The sequence below is a fragment of the Anas platyrhynchos genome, chromosome 5 (genome assembly GCF_047663525.1).
Source record: "Anas platyrhynchos isolate ZD024472 breed Pekin duck chromosome 5, IASCAAS_PekinDuck_T2T, whole genome shotgun sequence".
Lineage (NCBI taxonomy): Eukaryota > Metazoa > Chordata > Aves > Anseriformes > Anatidae > Anas > Anas platyrhynchos.
In genome coordinates this window covers 15,826,335-15,848,472 of record NC_092591.1, presented here as the reverse complement: position 1 = coordinate 15,848,472, position 22,138 = coordinate 15,826,335, and the positions used below count along the sequence as shown (strand labels likewise).

Genomic DNA, 22,138 nt, shown 5'->3' with positions numbered 1-22,138 from the left:
ACAGCATCTCTAAACCTATCTGCTATTTTGTTAGTTTAAAAAACATAATAGATGAAATACGAGGAAATAATAATGACTATAAATAATCCTTTTTCTACTTCTTAATAACATATAGTTTATAATTTTAAGTTTTCAGAAAAATCATTTGCCACGTTTGATAAATTAGTTAAAAAATTGATCTTACAAGTCATATAGGGATATAATTTGAGTACTATAAAGAGGATTTTATATATTATTGTTCTATATATTAATAAAAAATGTTCACGTTTTTAGTGTTAAAAGAGAGATTCTTCCATTGGTAAAATCACTGTGCCAGGATGTAGAGTATGAAGTAAGAACTTGCATGTGTCGGCAGCTGGAGCATATAGCTCAAGGAATAGGGTGAGTATAATTTGCATAACTGCTTTTAAATGCAAAATCTTCCTATGAACTGTTTAATGGTAACCTAAAAAGAGATTTTTTTTTTTAACCCTTTTAAGTTTTCTAACTTAATTTTTGCATGTTTAATAATGAATTTGGTGTGTGCTGGTTAGTTCTTAGAAATTACAGTTGGCTGTTGTCCATTTTCATATTTTTACTTCTTTATGATAGTAGAATTGCTGAACCATAAAAACATTTTATTTTTTTTTTGGTAAATAATGAGTTTATCAATAGCTTCCTGAGATCATTTCAATTTTATGTCGATGACACTAGGTATATTTAAAAGTATGAGGATTATGGCAAGTATTGTTTCTAATTATTATTATGCAATTTTTTGTAAAAGAATGTGTGTTTTGCAAGCAAATTTCAGTTCATTGTCAACTCTGACTCTAAGTCTGAAGACTTTCATAATGCACATATAGTAATAGAAACAGTTCATGAAGATTTATTTTAACATAGCACAGAACATATTAACCACACATCCAGGGGTAGTCCCTAAGTGAACAGCTATTTTAAAATTCTTGGTCTGTCCACCTGTTGCTGTGCCAGGAAATAAAAATAAATAAATAAATAAATAAAATTAAAAAAAAAAACAAAACAGTACATTGTCTTACAGACTTGAAGAAACAATCAAGTGATATTCCCTGTTACCCAGGTGGATAGATTAAATCTTAATAGTCCCTCTGGCCTCTAAAATTGTGAATTTATGAGCAGATTCAGGGATGAGGCTGAAACATGATTTGAAAGATACTGTAAAAATGCACTTCAGTTTGTTAGTACTGATGTTTGTGGAAGTTGTGCCTGTGCCTGTGGAAGATATTTTTTTTAATGAAGAGTTATGTTGTTATTTAGATGCCAGGTTTTTAAAACAAACAAAAAGCCCCAGGAATTCCTGTAAACAATGTTGTTAACCTGTGAGTCAGGGAATACTGAAGAAATGCATGTTCATGCTGTTTTTTAACCTGCTCAGATAGAGGGGAAATAATATTCACAGCAAGAGCTAAGCATTGCTGTAACATACTTAATTTCACATTATTTTGGTAATGTCATACTGTTCAGTAATTTCTACATTCCCAGATAAACTTGCCCATATTGCATATAAAATAATTTTATATTTGTGCTTTAGATGGCTCTACTGCAAGGTCCTTACAGTAGAAAATTCAAAGGATGTGAATAATGTTGAAAATATAATATTATTCATTGTTATTCATAACTAAGTAAAGTATTCACTTGTTTTTGTATTTATTTTCTTTTATAACAAAAAGGAGCTTAGCATGGTAAAACGTTTTAACATTTTTTATATTGAACAGCTTTGTATTTAAAAGAGCCTGTGATTGCCGAAAACAAAGATAGTATTTGTTGATATTTATAAACTGAAAAAATAATAAACACTTTACTAAACCGAATGACTGAATAATTTGAAAATGTATTTATTCTGATTGCTCTCATGTATCTCATGTATCTTTAATTATCTTAAAATTGAATTCTGTTTAGTGGGAGATTAAAGATGAGTGAAAGAGAGGGTTCTGTTTTTCTTCAGGGATTGACCACTTAAAAACTCCTTTAAAGGGAGGGGTGGTTCTAACCTGTCATGTTAGTTTGGAGTCTTTAGGTGCTACCAAAATGGAAAGCCAAAAAAACATGTCTGCAAAGCATTTTTTTTTAATTTTTGCTTCCTGATTTCAGTCTTCACTTGGAATATAGTCCTTTACTTCTCTCTTCTGTCTCTTTCTCCACTGTATGTTCTTGTCTTTTTCAGTCATCTTCATTCCTCTTTTCTTGTTTGTTTTTGTTCAATATTATGAGATATTTTTTTTTGTTGTTTTCATATGAGATAGAATCTGCATTTCCATAGATTTCTCTAACCTTTTCAGTTAACCTCTTTTATAATCAAGAGCTGAGAAGCAATCATACATGTATGAATCTGTCTTTGAAGATGATTTACACAATACAGCACAATATATATTTTTAAAATAATCTATATGTTATTTTGAGTAAAATAAATATTATCTAGGATGTGGACATAGTCACAGAATATTGCTTTCATATAAACCTGGAAACCTTTTATATATTTGAAAAAACGTACAGCTGCATAGATTTCCTTGCCCTGTAACTCAGTCTATTGAGAAGAAGAAAGTGGTTTTATACAGCAGCTTTTAGGAAGCACTTGTGTCAATCTGTGAATATTCTTTCAACAGTTTTTTTTCACATATAAGACAGGTATATATGGACAGGCAGGTATTGAAATACACTTGAATGTGTGCATTTATGTTGTTTTCTGTACTCCCTCTCCAAGTGCTTTTTAATTTCAAGATATACTTGATATGAAAGCAGAAACAATAAAATTATTTTCATGTGTAACAAGGGGGCAATAACTTATACTAATAAATGACCATTTTGGAACGGAAATAACATTTTCTTCATTCTATTGAATGAGGAAAGACTTTCTGTCTTTAAAATGAACTAAATTGGATGTATTATGCCTTGGAGATGGAAGTCTAAAAATGAGGTAGGTATTACTCAGTGGCAAATGGCAGTATTACAGTCAATTTACCCAGCATTAGTACGGTAGTTTAATAGAGCTAAATACATAGTTATCAATTAGTGGTCCATTTTGTATCATTTCCTTTAATTCTTTTCTCCCCAGCTTCTGTTTTTAGCATTTACATACCCATACACACTGCTTTCTGTCTGAGTTTTCTGCCTGATCCCTCCCCAGTGATTTAGATGCTTTAGTCCACAGAAGTGGGAAACTGTTGGTATTTTCAATGTGTAAGTGGTTGCTGTGTTTTGTGTTGAGGATGAATAGGTAGTAGAAAAATAAAGATAATTAAATTAACAGAAATAAGCACATCTTCACATAAATGATGAAAGCATAATGTGACAGCAGTTCCAAGATGTTACTATTTAGTGATGTTATCACTAAATGGTATTGTGATTTTCTCATAATATTAAATAATTAATCATCTGTTTGGAAGAAAACTTTTAAGCTACAGTTTGATTTACTAGTAACAATAATACTTTCCAAGGTGCAAATCACTGATGCTGGTTATTTATAAAATTTGCAAGTGTTAGTGTTTACATTGACTTATAAAGGGATAGTTGGTCTTGGTTAGTCTAATAGAAAGGAAATTTGGGGCATTTGTAGTTCTGTAAAAGCCTGTCATCCTAGAGGTTGTGATTGGTTTTGTATTAAAAGCTGTGATTGAAATGATAGAATTTGAATTCTTTCTATACATTTGCATGAAGCGTCAAATGTAGCTTTGATTTTGTCATCTCAGTTAACGCTTGTGTAGTATAATTTTATCAGCATTTCCCTGCAGCTTTATATTTTGCCCAGTATAAACATTGAGGGTGAGATCCCTGGCTTTTATAAATTGCTGAGGTCCCATTCTTGAGATCTGGTGCTTACAACAGCTTTCACTAATTGATGGACAGACCAAGAGCTTGTACATGAGAGTGGAACAAAGTGAGCTTCTTATCTTCACTTCTATTAAACAGAAGAAAAAAAAAAAAAAGAGCATGACAGGGTCAATCAAGCAATGAAGAATTAGCTTTTCATTGGGACATTGGAAAGTTGTGCTGGTTGGTAGCTTCTACAAAAGCTGTGCTCTTGCTCCTGGAGATGAATCCTTTTTCATCTTACTTTGCAGTCACCTTACTGTGCAAATGATTCTGTGTCAACAGTCTTTCACTCCTTCTTAGTCACCTCTCTGATGAAACCCTGATTTCTAATTCAGTCCCTAGTATAGCAGTTTGCTGCCAATGTCGAGATTGAAGTTGTCAGGACCATCACACACGCAGACAATGATAGTCATTATCAAGGCAAAAACAGGCAAGCAGAACCATTTTATTACTACTTTAAAACAAGCCTAAAAGCTCGTGTTTGGACTAGTCAGGAAGATGTGTGTTCTCTGAGCAGTAGTTGCTTACCCTTTGTAAAGAAGGCTTGTCTTTGAAACATAGTATTTCTAGATACGTCAATCCAACTCCAGATATTTTATGGTTTCTATGAACCATATTCAATCATTTTGGCTTTGGAATGTACTCTTCCATAACATTGGGCAGTTTGTATTTTCTGAATATTTGATCAGAAGAGTTTGCTTAGTGGCTTAGTGAAATAGCTGGACTCCTTTGAGCTTTTTCAGAATGCATTTTGTCTGATTTATTTTGAGTTCATTTGAATGCTTTTATATAAATGAAGTTTCACATTTTAAGTTTGTTTATTTCCATGGCTGATGAAGAATAAAGTCCTGAGATTGATTGCATATTGTTATTTAATTTTCATTTTCCTACGACTTAGACATTTTTTCCTTCTTGGCCACCCAAACAGTGTCTAAATTGGTATTTCAGGAAATAATAATAATTATTATTTTTTGCTATAGCAACATTGTTTCATTATGTTTTCTTGTTAAATGCTTGCCTCAATTTGCAGGACAGAACTAACCAAAACTGTAGTGCTTCCTGAATTGGTAGAGCTGGCAAGAGATGAGGGCAGCAGTGTACGCCTTGCAGCTTTTGAGACAATAGTGAATCTGCTTGATATGTTTGATGCAGGTAAGGACTTAACTTAGGCTTGGTAGCCCAGTTCTTAATACAGCTTATAAATATAATTAAATTTTTGTTCTGTCTGCAATATTATTTGTTTTCTCATTTGTTCTGTATGTATTTCATGTCCTGCAATGCTTTATGAATACATTTATTTTAAGAAGGGTAAACCAGCTGCCCACAAAATAATTTACTTTCTTATTCTAAGCATCTAGTATAATGAAACTAAGTTGTATGAGTAAAATTACTCTATGAAAGATAGGAATGTTGGGCTGTTAGTATTTACTTAATACTGTTGATATGCATAATACAAAATGTTAGTTAAACATATGCAGATACTTGTGGTTTTTTTTGCCATTAACTTTTTTTTTGCCTCTTAAGCAAAGGTAGTCCTAGGCAGACTGAAGCCTGCCTTCTGAGCTGAAGAAACCAGGCTGGGCAATGACATGATATTTGTGTGTGTGTATCAGCAAATGTTTTCAACATTTTCAAATCTATTTTCAACATTGAGTGTTGTATGACAAACATTAGTTTTGGAACACAAAAAAAAAATTCTTCATGTCCCATAAAATGCAGTTTGCACAACTGATTTGTTTTAGAGGTACTAAGCATCAGCAATTGCTATTTTAATCATAAATTTGTGCATATATGGCACTGAAAGTTTTCTTTTCGCAATGAGAAAGTGTGTGTATTATATAAAGCTTTTCATTTTATTTAAAATGGAAAATGTAAATGCTTGTAATTTTCCCAGTGCTCTTTCCTGTAAACACTTTCCTGTAATATCTTTCCTGTAAACAGCATGAATATTTCATGTTGGTCCAGGTGTAGGGGTGAGTGTCTGTGTCTTCGTGGGAGGAAGAAGAAATTCTCTCTTGTATCTGGTACTGGCTTAGTGGTAGTGGGATGCTGACATTCGTGGTGCACAAGTTCAGTTCAATAGTGATTGGAGCAAACTTTAAGGAGAGCTACTCGAACTGCTCCCATGCATGGGAACATTCTGGATAATTGCAGTGCCCTGTCCTACAATCACCATTCCTATCCCAAATTTTTCAGTGGTATATAGGTAGACAATAGCAGGCAGCTTTGGCTCTGTATCAGTTGTGTTCTCCACTGTTTGTGTACAACTGAGGCAGTACAAAGAAGTGAAATACACAAAAGTTCCTTCCAATAATGTATATGTAAAAAGTTTTCTATTATAAGCTCTGTTAGTGATTGTTGATTGCTGCTCATAGCTTGCCACTTTGCTCTTTATATGGTCTTTTTCCAACCTCTGCAGATGTTTATCTTCATTAGCAACTCTGTATTTTGCACCACATTTCCCACTCCCACACCCATCTTACTGACTATACTACTCCCTTCTGATACACGAGTGACGAGCAAATATTTACTTTACAGGAACTTGGTGATGAATTACTGAAATACATCACTATGTATAAGCCATATGGAGACATACAAAAAGAAATAAGATAGTTTTAGGGAAAATACAATCGATGAACTTTTTAGCAATGAGTGCTTATATTAGCAAGTACACTAGTAGGTTAATTTTCAAATTCTTGAGCCATTACACTGATGCTGTCAAGTTTCTGCTTCTCTTTGTTCCTCCCTGTTTTTTCCCCCACCTTCCCAATTGCTTTTAACTACTGCTTTTAGCTGTCAAAAAGAATTATCAAAACCCCAAAAACTTAGAGAAGGCAATCAGGGATTATTAACAGTTTTGCAAGGAATGTGTTTGTAGAAGTTTGGTTTGAGTAATTTTTGGTTTCATGGCTGAACTACAAAACAAACATTGTGAAGGTAGATGACTCAAAATTATATCCTAGGGTTTCTTTCCCACAATAAAAAAATATTTTTTCAGGTCAACCTAAATATGTTGTTCATTTGTATGAATTTGCTGAATCTGGGAATTAAGTTGCCATTAAAAAAAATCCTCTTCCCTTTAAAATCTGAATATTTTCAAATACATTGGCTTTATTTAAAAGTAGTCAAAATGGCTTCTTTGAACATTTCCTTCTTTATTTTATAGGGAAGTGCTTGCCACTATTTGCTGGATTTTACTTCACTTTCTAAATTATTATTATTATTTTTTTTCTTTCCCCTTGATTATTTAGTTTCTCTGTGAATTTATTGCTCACCAAAAGAATTGCAACCTCTTCTTCTCACTAGGTTGAAAAAATTAACTTCCAACAGATCCAGATTTTTCTTTTTACCGTCATGGTCATGTTTGGTCTAGATGTCCCTGTATTCCTACTATTGTAAGAATTTTTATTGTTGGAATACTGTGTATTCTTTATCTCTCTGTATTCCTGGTGAACAAAGAAGTTAGTAGCTGTGCATTTATTTTCTGTCCCGTCCTTTAGTGGTGAGTGCCCTTTCCTTATAAATGCACAAAGACAGACAGAAAACAAGTAAGGTGTTAAAAATCAGGACTTGTGTTATGGTAGTACTCATCACTTTCTTTTATCTCCTATTTTCTGCCTCAGTAAGTGACTGCCAAAAAGATTCCTAAGCAAAATTACATTTTTCATAACTTATTTTAGAAGTCTACTCTATGTGGTCATTTTAGATGTTTGATAACAAATGGCTAACCTTAAAAATGTCTTTTGTTTTACAGATGATAGGAGTCAAACTGTGCTCCCCTTAGTGAAATCATTCTGTGAAAAGTCCTTCAAAGCAGATGAATCTATCCTAGTTTCTTTGTCTTTCCATTTAGGGAAACTGTGCAATGGATTATATGGTACGATTTAATGTTCTTTAAAAATAATCTTTTTTAAGATTAAGGGAAGGTCAGAAAATTTGAAGCACTTAGAAAATATCCAGATTTGAATACATCAAATTAAATAATATGGCACTAAAAGTCTGAAATCATCTATTGCGTAAATATTGGGTTTTGTGAATTTTCACTTAAGGTGTCCATTTGGTTATCGTTCTTTTATGTTTAGACAGGGACAGAAGTAGAAACATAATGGCTTTTATTTATTGATTTGACTGATTTTGTTATTTTATTTTATTATTTTTTGATACTTTGTTGGATATTCTGGAAGATCTGAGTTGGATGACTGAATGTTTGAAACTAGAAACCTTTGACAGCACAGTATGATGCTAACTTTGTACGTTCACTTTTGTGCTTGATATTTTTTTCTGCATAGCCCATAAGGACCTTGAAGGGAGAAAGGAGATCTAATACCATATGTATTTCCCAGCTGCAGCTGAGGCAAAATGTACCCATAATTCCTGTTTTCTGTACCTTAGCACTTGAGCTCAGCAGATCTTTTTCTGATCATTCTGCCCACCTTTGATTCTTTAAACAGAGCTTACCTGGGAAGGAGTAGAACACAGTTTTAAATGACAGTGAATTTTCCCCTAGATTCTTAAGCCCTTTGATATTTCTTACAGATCTTTAAAACGATCCTTTATGATCAGGCTAGACACTATCAGTAAAGTAACAGTTGCTTCACTGCAAATAACTTGAAAGGGCTATTCCACAGGGCCTAAGTGTTTACAGAAATGAAGAGCTAGAAGAGGCCATCCTGTTTTTATCATGTCTTCCCCATCTTCTTAAGGTTGACTGATCTAGCTGTTGATGTTCTTTCACCTCTGAATGCCATCTGACTGGTTCCCATTTTTCTCGAAGGTTACACCCTAGTAAAGCAGAACAAAGTGGAAGGCCTATTTCATGCGTTGCAAGCTAAATTGGTTTTTACATTTTTAACTGTGAAAAATACCCTGTTTTTTTTTTTTTCTTTTCAAGAGATTGCAATAGTTAGACAGTATTTCAAGTGCAGCCTATGAACAGAAGCAGCTCAAAATTTAGTTTTTTCTTTTTTCTTTTTCTTTTTTTTTTTTTTTTTTTTTTCTTTTTATAAAACTATCATCTAGTTACTCTTTCTCTTTCTTGACATATATGGCTAAGCATGATACCTTACCAATGTACTAATGGAATAACAGCCTAAAGTTTTAATACCATATGTCCAGTTTCTGAAGATCATTTTAAACTCTAAAACTATCTTCTGAAGGAATAACAGTCTTCCTTCTAGGTTGATGTTGTCAGAATATTTAATAAGCATATTCTGTAATGCAACATCCAAAAAAGTGAAAATATTGAATAGTAACATTACAAGGATAGGCCTTTCTTCATACATTTGTCTGTTTTGAGAGCGAACTATTTGGTAACTTTCTTGTAACTGCTTTTTCATGCAGTTTTGAAGCCACTTTGAAACCAGCTTATCAATTCTCATCTCTATTTCCCGATCCCTTGCTTATTAAACTGTTAACACACATGCCATTTACTGTTATTTTTGTATTCAAAGGTCTTATCCAGTATTAGATGGAAATGGAATCAGTTTGATAACCTTTCCTTTGCCCTGTTGGCTGTTACTCATTTTCTTGATTCCTTTTCAGTGTTTACAAGTAGATTTTGAGATTTTTTTGGTCATTTTTCAAAACCACAAAGTTAATCTGAGTAATCTATAATTATATGGCTTGTTCTTCCCCCTCTGACGGTACCACTTCAGCCGTTTTCCAGTCTGATGCCACTTACGTAAGATTTCAGCAGCTAGTAATTCTAATATTCTTGCATAGTGAACTGAAGGACATCTGACCTTGCACATTTTGAAAATGTCTGTCATGGCTTAAGTATTCACTGACCTTTTTCTTCTCTACTTGAAGCTGGCACCTTTGTCAGTCATTAATTGTACTGAACCTGATTATACTAGTGAAGTTTGAAAAAGAAAATAAGCATTAAGCATTTCAACCTCTTGGTATCAATCACTGATAGCTTTTCTGTTTCCCTTGATTAGAAAACTCAGCCCTTCCTTGATCAGTCCCTTACAAATGCATACTTATGAAATGACCTGTTAATTTTTGAAGTCATCTTGCTAGTTGCATTCCAGCTTGTATGTTTTCTAATTTTGTTCGTATACCTCTACTATCTGTTGCAAGGTGGCCCAATTTTTCTACTTCCTGGAGGCAAGCAGTGTTCATGTGACTGAGTTCCATAAAGATCTAATTAATTAATAAAAATTAAACCAATAGTAATGGAACAAAAATATAAATACACAGTCCTGCTCTTAAAAACCTATTTCAAAAATTATATAAACAGAAGATTCACTCTGTTGTAGATAGGTGTCATTTTTCTTTCTGCACTAGGCTCAAGGGGGGAGGGTAGGTTAAATCTTGGCATATTTCAAAGATTTGTAAATGAGCTTGGGACATTATTAATAGCATTTGTAATGAGAAAAGTAAGCTTCTTTTATTTTTATTTATTTATTATTTATTTATTTTTGAGGCATTTTTACTCCTGAGCAGCACTTACGGTTTTTGGAATTTTATAAGAAGCTTTCCACACTGGGTTTGCAGCAGGAAAATGGACATAATGATAATCAACTACAACTTCAAACTCTGGAACAGGAAAAGAAGTATATTTCAGTGAGGAAGAATTGTGCTTACAATTTTCCAGTAAGTAACATTAATCTGAAGTTACCTGAGTTGTGTCATGTATATTGTTCACTATATAGAACCATGAGAAGGATAGAGAAGTTATTGCCAACAGTTACGCGTTTTAGCTAGATTCCGTCTCTCCCTTGGAAAATTCAAGTTCCAAGAGATTGCTGGTCTCATTCTTCCTGTAAGTGTTCTCTAAACCGTTAGCACAAAGGCCTTGAAAAGATGACTGTGAAGCAGAGTAGCTAATTTCAAACCATCCAAGGTTAGTTTTTTTGTGTGTGTCATGACATTGCAAGGACTTGAAGATTAAGTCTGAATGTTTAGATTCATATTTTAGATATGTTCCTGCCTGAATACAAAAAGGATTTTCTAGTTTGTAAGAGGTATTTAAATTTACCACTCGTGATTTTCTAAATCCATTTTGTATTTTGACATTCTGCATTTATAAAGAAAATAACACCAAGAGCCGGTAGACAGTTATTTTTATTCTACTTTTTATAGACAAGCACCAAGTATGTAGGTAGAAATCTGTTGGTTTATTTGAGCAAAAAAACCAAGGTATGTACACACACAATTACGTTGAAATTCAGATGCTTGTTTTTTCACTCGTTAAAATGTTCTGAGGTCTCCAATTGCAGTTTCCACTAGATTACCAGAACATTAACATGATGTATAAAACTGAGGTTTTATACCTCATGTTTTTAATCTCTGTCTTCAGAAAAAAGCCTCCAGTGCATCTGAAAGATCTGCAAATCACGTAGTCCTTAGGCCTTTAACTTGTCTGATAGCTGTATTTTGACACAACCATCAAAAATACAAGACTTTGTCTTTAAAATCAAAACCTGTTATCTTCAAGTGTCTTGCTGGTTGTAATTCATTGTTTTCTTCTCTGATAGCGTAGCTTTTTAGCAATACTGTTAATTAGAGACTTTATTTTTCCATAGGCCATGATAGTTTTTGTGGATCCAAAGAACTTTCATTTAGAACTATATTCTATATTCTTCTGCCTTTGTCATGACCCTGAAGTTCCTGTCCGATATACTATGGCCATAAGCTTCTATGAAGTAAGTCTACAAAGCTTCTTTGTTAGTACTTACGTGTTTTTGTTTATGTTTTGTTCTTTAAAATTACATTTATGACTGTTCAACCCAAAGGAAAAAGATTTGAAAAAACTTATTAAAATTAATTAGTCAAAGGTGTTCAGTCCCTTACAAAACATTATTATAGCCTGTATACATATTAGTGTATTTAAATTGTGTGACATTAGACTACAATAGTTTATTGTGAGGTGAGCTTTTAAGAATCAAATTCTGGAAAAAGCTGGTCTAGTACCGCAAACATAAGCAATTGCAGTAATTGGAATATTTGAATGTTTTGAATGCTATTGTGAGAGGCACAGGAGAAAGGAGCTTGCCACTTTGGTCCTGTAAAACTTCTTTAGAACTGTACATTGTGCTACTATGCTGCCATTCTGTGTAGAATATTTACATATATCAAGACTAGCTTGAATGCTCAAATTTCGTATGAAACTACTTGGAAATTTATGCAGATCTAAAAGCCAATATACTTTTATTATTTGGTTTACAAAAGTTCTAGTACATTATTTTCATAAAAGTTCAAAAAATTCTTGAACTGCATAAATACTATTAGCTATATGGAGTGAATTTGAGAAACAAATGTGCACTCTCTCCTGATTTTAGTAATCCATATTGGAAGTCTTCAAGGTTTTCATAGTGCTTTACATAGAATCTGTGTATTTAAATCCTTAAACTAGCCTTTTATGCCATTATGTAGCTGGGAAAAATGATAAGCTAAGCAGCTTGCTGAAAGCATTTAAATCACTAGTAGGGAAATAAATGAATAATTGAATCATAGATTCTATGAAGCTAAGGTGGCTTTATTTCCACCATCTTAAGGAAGATGGATTGGTTTCCACCTCTCCATGCCTGTTGATGCCTTGCCTGAATGAATGATAATCCAGTTAATTGTTGAAATTATTAAGTTAGCATACCATTCTGCATGTTTTATGTCAGATATATAACACTTTCAAGGTTCTGTCTGCATATATGTAAAGTATTTTAACTCATTAAGAAAAATCTGTAAAGTTATACCTTAGTCTGAATGTACATTTAGTGCTGGTTGGTGTATTTTTAAAACCATAGCTAAGCAACCACATGACAGGCAGATGTAAGTATTTTATGGCATTCACTGGTAGCTGGATATATGTATATATATTTCTGTAACCTCCAGTAACCATTTCCTTAAAACTTAATCTTAATTGGAAGTAAGCTCTTATCTTTATGTGCTTTATATAAACAAAGAAAGCCATTAAAAATCATTGTCTAAGTATTCTGTATGGCAAAAATGTCATTCTTCAGATTTTTATCATGTTTGTTATAAGACTTTTTTAACAGTTTGGAGATGGACTTTTGGTGTTTTTTAGAAATTTATATGTGACTTATCACTGGAAGAACAAAACAAATAATGAAGGAGTGAAATCTTCTTATGTTGGGGAACCTTGAAATGCAGAACAGCCTAAGCCAATTTTTATATTTTATCTTTTGTAAATTATGTAGCTGACTGTTTACACTTTTATGGATCACAAAGTTTGATATTTGAATATTCCAGAATTATTTATTTTTTTTATAACCTTGCAATGCAGTCCTAAATTTTTTTGAAAAATGTGAAATAGAGTTTATTCTAAAAGCATGTTTCATGGTTAGGTAATATATATGTTTCTTGTTTCATATTCTTTTTATAAGCATATTTTTAATGTGGTCAACAGGAAAGTATGTAACTTTAGAAGGCTGATATTAAAAAAATTGTTTTGCATCCCCCCATGGTTGTTGAAAAGTAAGCACATGCAGCATAGTTCCTGCAGTGCTATGGAATTAAAGTATGGTTTATCTTGCTATCTCACTGTTTTTTGTTTGTTCTTTTCTTTTTTTTTGAGGTTGCTAAGCTTTTAAATTCTGGTGTGTATACAATTCATAAAGAACTGGTTACGCTATTACAAGATGAGTCACTGGAGGTAATATACTTTTATTGGAACTTTATAATGTTTAATAACTCTGCAATAAGACAGTAACTGCTTGAAATAATCTGTAGCTTTTACTTCTGTTTCACAGACACTTCATAAAGATGCAAGCCTTCTGTGAATAAAAAGGAGGAAAATAGGAAAGTGCTTGAATTCAGTTAACCCATGCTGAATTCAGTGACTTTAAAAAAATATTCATTCTAAATATTTTATTGATTGTTTTATTGTTTATAACCTTACAAATTCTGTGGAAATATTTGGTTTTGGTACTGTGTTAAAATATTTGTTGATAGCATTCCAGGTTTTTGCTTTCTTTTATTTACATCTCTCCCACTGAAGAGGAGATGAAGTTGTCTGTGGTTCAAAGATTGACATATGTAGAAAAGTTTTAGTCCAAGCTCTAGTACAGAATTTCTGGGTGTTCTTGAGATGGTTTAGTTTAGTGTGCCTTAGTTTCAACCTATATAAAGCATGAGTCATGTAGGTATGTATAACAGATACTGTAGCAAAACTTTTGGATTGAAAAAGGTCTTTGTTTGAGACAAAACCGCTGTTTCCTCTTGTACCAGTTATTCCAATACTTGATCCATTTTTTTCTGTATAGGATCCTTGGATATGACATAGAAAAAACAATTTTGCTTTGAGGTGCTCCTTTTGGTATCCTTTGTTAGGCATTTTCAAGGGAATTAAAAGTGTTCATAGAACAACTTTTAGCTTGTGAAATTCTGACCAATCTTAAAAGATTTCTCAAGTTGAATAACTGAAGGTTGAGACTCAGAAGCAGCTGGTAATTTTGAAGAATTATCCTAATTATATCTAACTAATAAAAATATCCAGTATAAAAGTCAGAACTGGTACCAAATAATATTTAATGATATAATTTTCTAGTCTAGTTTCAAATCTAGCAACCTTTGAATGTAAGGTTATTCTGTTAATAAAGGATAAATATTCTGTTCTAAATTATCAATGGCAGTTAAATGAGGAAAAGTTGCTTTTAAGATTCAGATGGAAAATATCCAAAATACATTTCTTCATGTTTGTCTAGGCTGTTAATTAACTGTCTATGAAATGAAGATCATTCTTAAGAATGAATGTTACTTTTTAAATATTGTATGCTGTGAGCATTTTAGAAAGCACTGACTGTGGTATTGATGTAAATCAAAGTTATAATTCTGTTTTCCTAAAATGAATCCTATAATACTTATATTACTATATTAAAACATCAGTTTTAAGTCTCAGACCAGGCTTCATCAGTACAAATAAGTTGTACCTCATTTTTTTTTCTCTACATTGGTGTGACAGAGCAGCAGTAACATAGAAGGGATATAGTGGTGAGAGATAGAAATTGACTGGAGTTAATTTACAGACCTCATTTATATGACCTTTCTTTAAATAGGTGTTAGATGCACTAGTAGGTCACCTTCCTGAAATCCTTGAACTAATGACAACTAATGGAGGAGAAAACAGTGGATCAGAAAGCAAGGTAGGTAATCCTATGTTTTTCAATCTACTTTCTAAATTTAAATGAAGCTGGTAGCAAAGTTATTTCAGTAATTGTGTAATAACATTTTCATGATTAGCTTCTGATCTGGAGAAACACAGAGCTTCTGGCTTTTCATTACTTATTTTTATTTTTAACCTTTAATAAATAAGAAAAGATTTTAAAGATTAAACTTACTGTAAAAATGATTTTTTTTTCAGTGGTCTATATCTAATTAACCACAGATTTGCTGAAATAGATCAGATTTTGAAACAGTCATTAAGACAAATCAAAACTGACAATGCTTTTTAAAAATTTTAAAATTTCACACTGAAAGAGAAATTGTTAATACCAATTTTTTTGGTATATTGCTGTTGCAACTGCCAACAGTTGCCGTTTTCAGACATGGTTGCTGGTAAGAGTAAGTCACTTTCCTAATGTAAGAGCATTGAATTAGGACTTGGGAAATCTGAATTTACTTCTTAACTTTGCTTATTTAATTTAATTTTATGTGGCTCTGGGTGATGGTTTATTCAGTGACTCCTCACCCGAAAATGGAACATAAAAGGTATCTTCTGCTTCAAGATGCTGTTTTGAGCTAAATGAATAGAGAATGGTTTTTTTTTGTTGTTGCTTTATGGACAAAAGTTGAAACCTTTTCAGATAAAATTTATCAGATGTTTATAACTGTAAATGCATACAACATGTAACAAGTGCCATGTCAAGTGTGGCAGTGTATTTCACTTTGCTTATTGCAAAAGTGAATTTAGCTTGCCTACTATAAAGTCCTTGCCCCCTACTGAGATAAGGTGTACAATTTCTTCCAAAATGAAGTAGGAAGCTGAGAAAAGTAACTGCAAAGTTTACTAGTCTAGGAGGAAAAGGGGATTTATTTGGTTTAAAGAAGAAAAGACAAAGTGGACTGTCATAATTGTCTTCATACCTGTAAAAGGATATTACAAAGAGAACAGTAAATTGTTTTTCATTGTCAGGATTGGAACTGAAGGTGTATTTAGTTAGTTACTGGAATAGCTTTCTGTGTAGTTAACCATGGAATTTACAGTGTAAGAGAGGTAGTGTAATCATGATCAGATTTTTTTAAGAAAAACTTAGACTAACACCTCCTGGCAATGGTCACAGTATAGCTGATCCTGTTTGCCTAGAACAATTAATTGACTGCTTAAAATCTATCTCCTCTTTACATTGTTTTGTGCTTTGTTTTTAAGCCTAGTAACATGTCATTCAGGTAGAAGATATGAAATTATGTTTATATTTTTATTTCTAGTTACTCTCTATTCCTGACTTGATTCCTGCATTAACAACAGCAGAACAGAGAGCTGCAACTTCATTAAAGTGGAGAACTCATGAGAAGTTACTACAAAAATATGCATGTCTCCCTCATATCATATCGAGTGATCAGATTTATTACCGTTTTCTTCACAGAATGTTGACAATCATTTTGACAAATGTGAGCCCGTCTCTTTCCTGTTGTTTTTCATTTGTTTACGGTATTTAAAACAATTAACACTTGATATTTGCTATATGTAGCACTATTTAAACATTTATCTTAACGTAGTATTTCTCACTGCATATAGTATATCAGGCTGTGTTTTATTTCCTGTAAGATTGAAAAAAAAAAAATGCTCCATGAACTCTTTTTCCCCAGTTTGAGGAGCAAAATTTGTATTGACAGATTATCAAATTCCACTCCCTCAACTATTCTTTCCTTTTTTTGTGCTTGTTACCAGTTTGTTTCTAGGTAAATCAAAACACTTTCCTCTGAGATACACCTTAAAATTATTAAACAAAGCTGCTATCTCTTTGGTTTTGCCTGTCATATTTGAATCAAAAAGTGTATGATTAATATTCTACATTGGCATAACCTCCACCAGTCTGATTTTGCATAACAGACATAACTAAAATTGCAAATAGACACCAAATAATCTACATTTTTCCATGACAACTCTGTCATGACTGCATAGACTGTTGCCAGGCTTCACAAGAACTGTATTTGAGTAGACTAATATTCCCATTCTTCCTCCATTCTCCTTGGTAGGCTGGTATTTTCTGGAATAAATTACGGTCTTTCTTCTCAATGTAGGGAGACAGTGCTTCGTGGGAAATGAAATTAAGACAAAATGGTACATGATAAATTGTTCTTGGTGGAAACATATAAATGTTCAAACATTTCAGGACCAAATTTCTAGGCAAAAAAAGTATTTTTCAAGTAGTTGCACCTAAAAATGAAGCATTTATGCCAACCATATATCTATTCAACTTGAGAAAAGTTTGGGTTATAAAAACTAATAAAAATATTAAAGGACTATTATAGAATCATTTAGGCTGGAAAAGATCTCTCAGATCATTCTAGACCAACATCTAACCTAGCACTGCCAAGGCCACTACTAAGCTGTATCACTAAGCTTTACATCTACACGTCTTTTGAAGACCTCCAGGTATGGTGGTTCAACTACTTTCCTGAGCAGCCTGTTCCAGTAGTTCACAATCACTTCAGTGAATAATTTTTTCTTTATATCTAACCTTAACCTCCTCTGGTGCAATTTACGGCCATTTCCTCTTGTCTTACCACTTGGTCCTTGGGAGAAGAGCCCAATCCCCACCTTGCTATTTCCTCCTTTAAGTTAGTTGTAGAGTGTGATAAGGTCTTCCCTGAGCCGTCTTTTCTCCAGGCTAAACAACCCCAGCACCCTCAGCTGCTCCTCATAAGACTTATTCTCTAGACCCTTCACCTGCTTTGTTGCCCTTCTTTGGACTTGCTCCAGCACCTCAATGTCCTTCTTGTAGCCAGGGTCCCAAAACTGAATATAGTAGTCAAGGTGCGGCCTCACCAGAGCTGAGTACAGGGGGATGATCACCTCCCTGCTCCTGCTGGCCATGATATTTCTGATACAAGCAGGATGCTGTTGGCCTTCTTGGCCACCTGAACACTCTGGCTCATTTTCAGCTGGCTGTCAACCAACACCTCCAGGTCCCTTTCCGCCATGTTTCTAGCCACTCTTTCCGCAGCCTGTAGCATTGCATGGGTTTGTTGTGCCCCAAGTGCAGGACCCAGCCCTTGGCCATGATGAACCTCATACAGTCTGTCTCAGACCATCAGTCCACCCTATCCAGATCCCTCTGTAGAGCCTCCTACCCTTGAGCAGATCAACACTGCTGTTCAACTTGGTGTTGTCTGGGAACTTACTGAGGGTACACTTGATCTCCTTGTCCAGATAATTGATAAAAATATCAAAGAGAACTGGGCCCAGTACTGAGCCCCGGGGAACACTATATTTCTAATTAAACTGAACAATCATGAAATGGCTTTGAATGTCTGTTAATCTTGAATTGAAAGATGTATGATGGGCTTAGAAAGAAAAGAAAACTTTGATAACTTTTCACTTTGAGAAACGAAGAACCCAGTCCTTAGTAATGCCAATTATGTGGTATTAAAGGATAAGAAGTGTGTGGAAGTATTTAATACAAGACGTATTGACTTTGAAAAGTCAAGATTTTGGAAATCCCGCAATTTAACCTCATAAACATCAGATATTATTGGGTTGGAGAACACTTAATATATTTCAGAGCTTTTGGCGTACTTTATTTTTTGGCTTGGATTCATAAGCAATTTCAACACATTCTAAAATTTTAATCGTACCTCTTCAGGTTTGATTTACCAAGTAAAAATGTGTACAGCTATATCAGTTTTTCATTCTGCAAGACTGATATATACATTCTTAATTGATCATAGAATCATAGAACCAATTGGGTTGGAAGGGACCTTAAAGGTCATGTAGATCCACCACCCCCGCCATGGGCAGAGGTGCTACCCACTAGATCAATTTGCTCAAAGCCCCATCCAGCCTGGCCTTGAACACTTATAGGGATGGGGCTATTATATGAAAATGTGTAAAGTTGGGCTAACTTTTAGCTATTTATTCTACTTCTTGATTTTTATACATTTTTGGTTATATACTCCTTCAAGTATGTTTAACTGTATTTCTTTTCTTTCTTTCAAGAATGTCCTGCCAGTCCAAAAAGCAGCTGCTCGAACTCTCTGTGTTTATTTACGTTATAATCGCAAACAAGAACAGAGGCATGAGGTTATTCAGAAACTGATTGAACGTAAGATAATTTTTCCTTGATTACTTAAAGATGCAAGTTAGTATTGGCTGAAGATCTATTTATGGTTATATATCTATTCAGTGCAATTTCCATCGTTAGTGGCATTACACTTAGACAGTTGCTCACATTATCACCAGTCAAAACATACTTTGTATATATATATATAGGAATATCTCTGAAGCTTATGCAAAAGAAATGGGGAGAGCCAATGTGGGAAACTGATATGCCAAGACCCTTCCAACCCTACTTCTTGAATCCAAAATTATTTAGTTGTAGGTGCTGCAACACACAGAGCAGAGTTCCTCTACAGCAGTATAATTCTCTGAAGGCTTCAACATAAGAAATGTTGAATAAATCTCAGAAATTAATTTTTGAATGAACTAGTCGCATGAGTAAGTTGACGCTCTGGCCTATGTTGTGTGTTCTAAAGATAAGTTAGAAGGTTGAATTGTTCTCATTAAAATTATTTAATATTTACACTGTAATTTTAATACACCTCGGACATCATCTAAATGGCATGCCAGGCTTTGTTCAATCCAGTAACAAGTTAACCTGATATTTTTAATTTTTTTTTGGTTGATTAAAGGCATGGATTGGATATCTGACAAAAGTGCTCACTGACAGAAATGGTCACTGATTTCAGAGGGTTAGTCTTTCACTGATGGGAAGAATTCAGGCTGAAGTGGTGTGCCTTTATGACAAGCGTGATTATCATCTTTGAGTCAAAGGTTAAACTTTAAAAGGGTGACAAAGAAAACTTTACAGCTAATATTTGTGGATTATTATTTTTCAGAACTGGGCCAAGGAAAAAGTTATTGGAACAGACTTCGTTTTTTAGATACTTGTGAATTCATTATGGAACTCTTTTCAAAGTCATTCTTCTGTAAATACTTCTTTCTGCCTGTGCTTGAACTTACACATGACCCAGTGGCAAATGTGAGGTACTGTGCAAAGAGTATGTAGCAGTGTACAGGGAAAAAAATAATATATTAACAAATACGGTTATGGTTTTTTATGTCTTGTTTAAATAATGGGGCTTGAATAAGAAGCCTTCAGCACGACTAGTTCTAAAGGTGTAGAGGACTTATGGGCATGATGTCAAAAAAACACACAAGCAGGTCAGTGTGAGTATTTGGGGACTGATCAAAAGTGTCAGGTATTGGGAGTGAAAAAGAACATGAAACACTGGTAGGTGAGAAGAAAGTAATCTGTTTCATGGGTCTAGGGACACAAGCTGAACCTAGCAGTCTCCATCAATTTCAACATAATACGTAAAGCTAAACAGGAGTAATTCTTTCAATGGTCAAAGTTTAGGAGTTAGCGTAGGTTTCTCCTTGTGAGTAAATATTCTACTTCATTGTTAAAGTTAATTGAAAAAGAAAAGAAAATATAGGGGATTTAGTATGTTACTCGTTTTCATACAGTACTTTTTATTTTATTTTAATAGAGACTTTATATTTTCTTCCCTGAACAGATCAGCCCAGGCAGTTCAGTAGTGATTACCAATAAGAAAGTTGTTACTTTGGTAGTTTGTTTGTTTTTCTCATGCATTTTGTGTGATTTTGAACTTTGTTTGCTGATTTGTATAATCATGTTGTCATCCTTAATATGTCTAAGCATCTAGTACTAATGCTTCGTAGAGGCTTATGTAAGCATAATTTGCACATACATGTATCTATTCAGTAAAGTTCACTAAATACAGTTTATTTTGAAGTAAAGCAGTGTTTAAATAGACCTTGTGTTTAGTATTAAACTACTACATCTTAGGTCAGCAAGTTGCCAAACCTAAAAACTAAGTCATTTTGTGCATGTAGATTGACATTCATGTTTCATGTTCTTGTGTTAAGGTGATTATGCTAAAAAAAAAAAAAAAACCACAAAAAAAAACCACACACAAAAACAAACAAACAAACAAAAAAAAACACAACAGAACCCACCTTCATTTGTGTATAATCTTATGTGATTTATTGCTTTTTAAACACATTTCAGTTGAAAGCTCTACTGATACACTATTAAAATGTAATGAAACCTTATTGACGTGTTTTTGGCATAATTCTTTGCTGGAATGTTCCCCAACATTTTTTTAAAAGGAACTCACAGTCTGTTGTGGAGTGAAGTTTAAAAGTCAGAACTAGATCTTACCTCTTGATGTCAAAAAAGGGAAAAAATAAAAAAAAAATTAGGGAGATGAAATTCCAGCTTTCTACTGAGTGATATAGTCCTTTATAATGGGAAGCTAGGAAGGTTAAAATATTTTTAAAGTATAAAAATATGAAATTCATATAAGAAAAATCTTCAGAATGTTGTTCATCACAATGCTATAATTTCTGACATAGGATTGTCTCTGATCAAGCGAGTGGAATCTGAGAACAACAGAGAATATCACTATATTCTTTATTTTTTAAAAATTCTATTCTTTTAGATTAAAATTATTCACTATTATGTTGTTACAGTCTGACCAAATGCAGAGTTTTCTTTTCTTAAATGTATTAAATACTTTTAATTAATATGTGGAGCATTTTGATTTTAAAGTTAGAAAAAGGAATACATATGTTTTTTATATAACCAATTTAGAAGCTGTATCCAGAGTTTAAGGCCGATAATTGCTTCTGTTCTTAGTACAGAAAAGACACAGTTAAGTTCATCTAAGTGCTTTATGGCATTCAGTTTGCAAGTAGCCAAACTTAAATTGCACAAGGGCACTGTAGTAACAAATAAAAATGCGTCCATGGAGTGTCAGAGCAGAATAGCTGTTAAGTTTGAAGTTTATGTTCTTGAATATTTTTTATGAATAATGTTTCTCCCTTAATTTACTGCCTTTAAAATTGTATCCTCAATCAATTTATCAGCTCACAGCTTCTGCTGGGCATGTAGGTCATTTTGAAAATCTAGAGGTCTGCTTATCTTTTGAGGTTTAAAAAAAAATTAAAATCTTTTGAGCTTCAAATATGTGTCTGTGGTCCCAATCTCTGGAGAATTTTTTTGAAAATGTCACAGTATGGCTGGAGATAACCCATAAGCTGAAATAACTTCTGAATAACTACACTTACTAATTTCATGCTTTATCTTCAAATAATTTATTTTTT

At 33.3% G+C, this 22,138-nt stretch overlaps 1 protein-coding gene across 3 annotated transcripts in view; it reads left to right on the top strand.

Annotated features, from left to right (window-relative positions):
* Positions 1–22,138, top strand: part of PPP4R4 (protein phosphatase 4 regulatory subunit 4) — a 72,222-nt gene that overhangs the window by 38,407 nt on the left and 11,677 nt on the right. For all 3 annotated transcript variants that reach the window (XM_005021459.6, XM_021273685.4, XM_072038349.1), the window contains exons 7-16: positions 274–381; positions 4,856–4,977; positions 7,580–7,702; positions 10,253–10,422; positions 11,355–11,474; positions 13,364–13,441; positions 14,844–14,930; positions 16,213–16,395; positions 18,947–19,052; positions 19,846–19,993. In XM_005021459.6, coding sequence (XP_005021516.2) covers positions 274–381; positions 4,856–4,977; positions 7,580–7,702; positions 10,253–10,422; positions 11,355–11,474; positions 13,364–13,441; positions 14,844–14,930; positions 16,213–16,395; positions 18,947–19,052; positions 19,846–19,993 — 1,245 coding nt within the window. The remainder of the gene's footprint in view (positions 1–273; positions 382–4,855; positions 4,978–7,579; positions 7,703–10,252; positions 10,423–11,354; positions 11,475–13,363; positions 13,442–14,843; positions 14,931–16,212; positions 16,396–18,946; positions 19,053–19,845; positions 19,994–22,138) is intronic.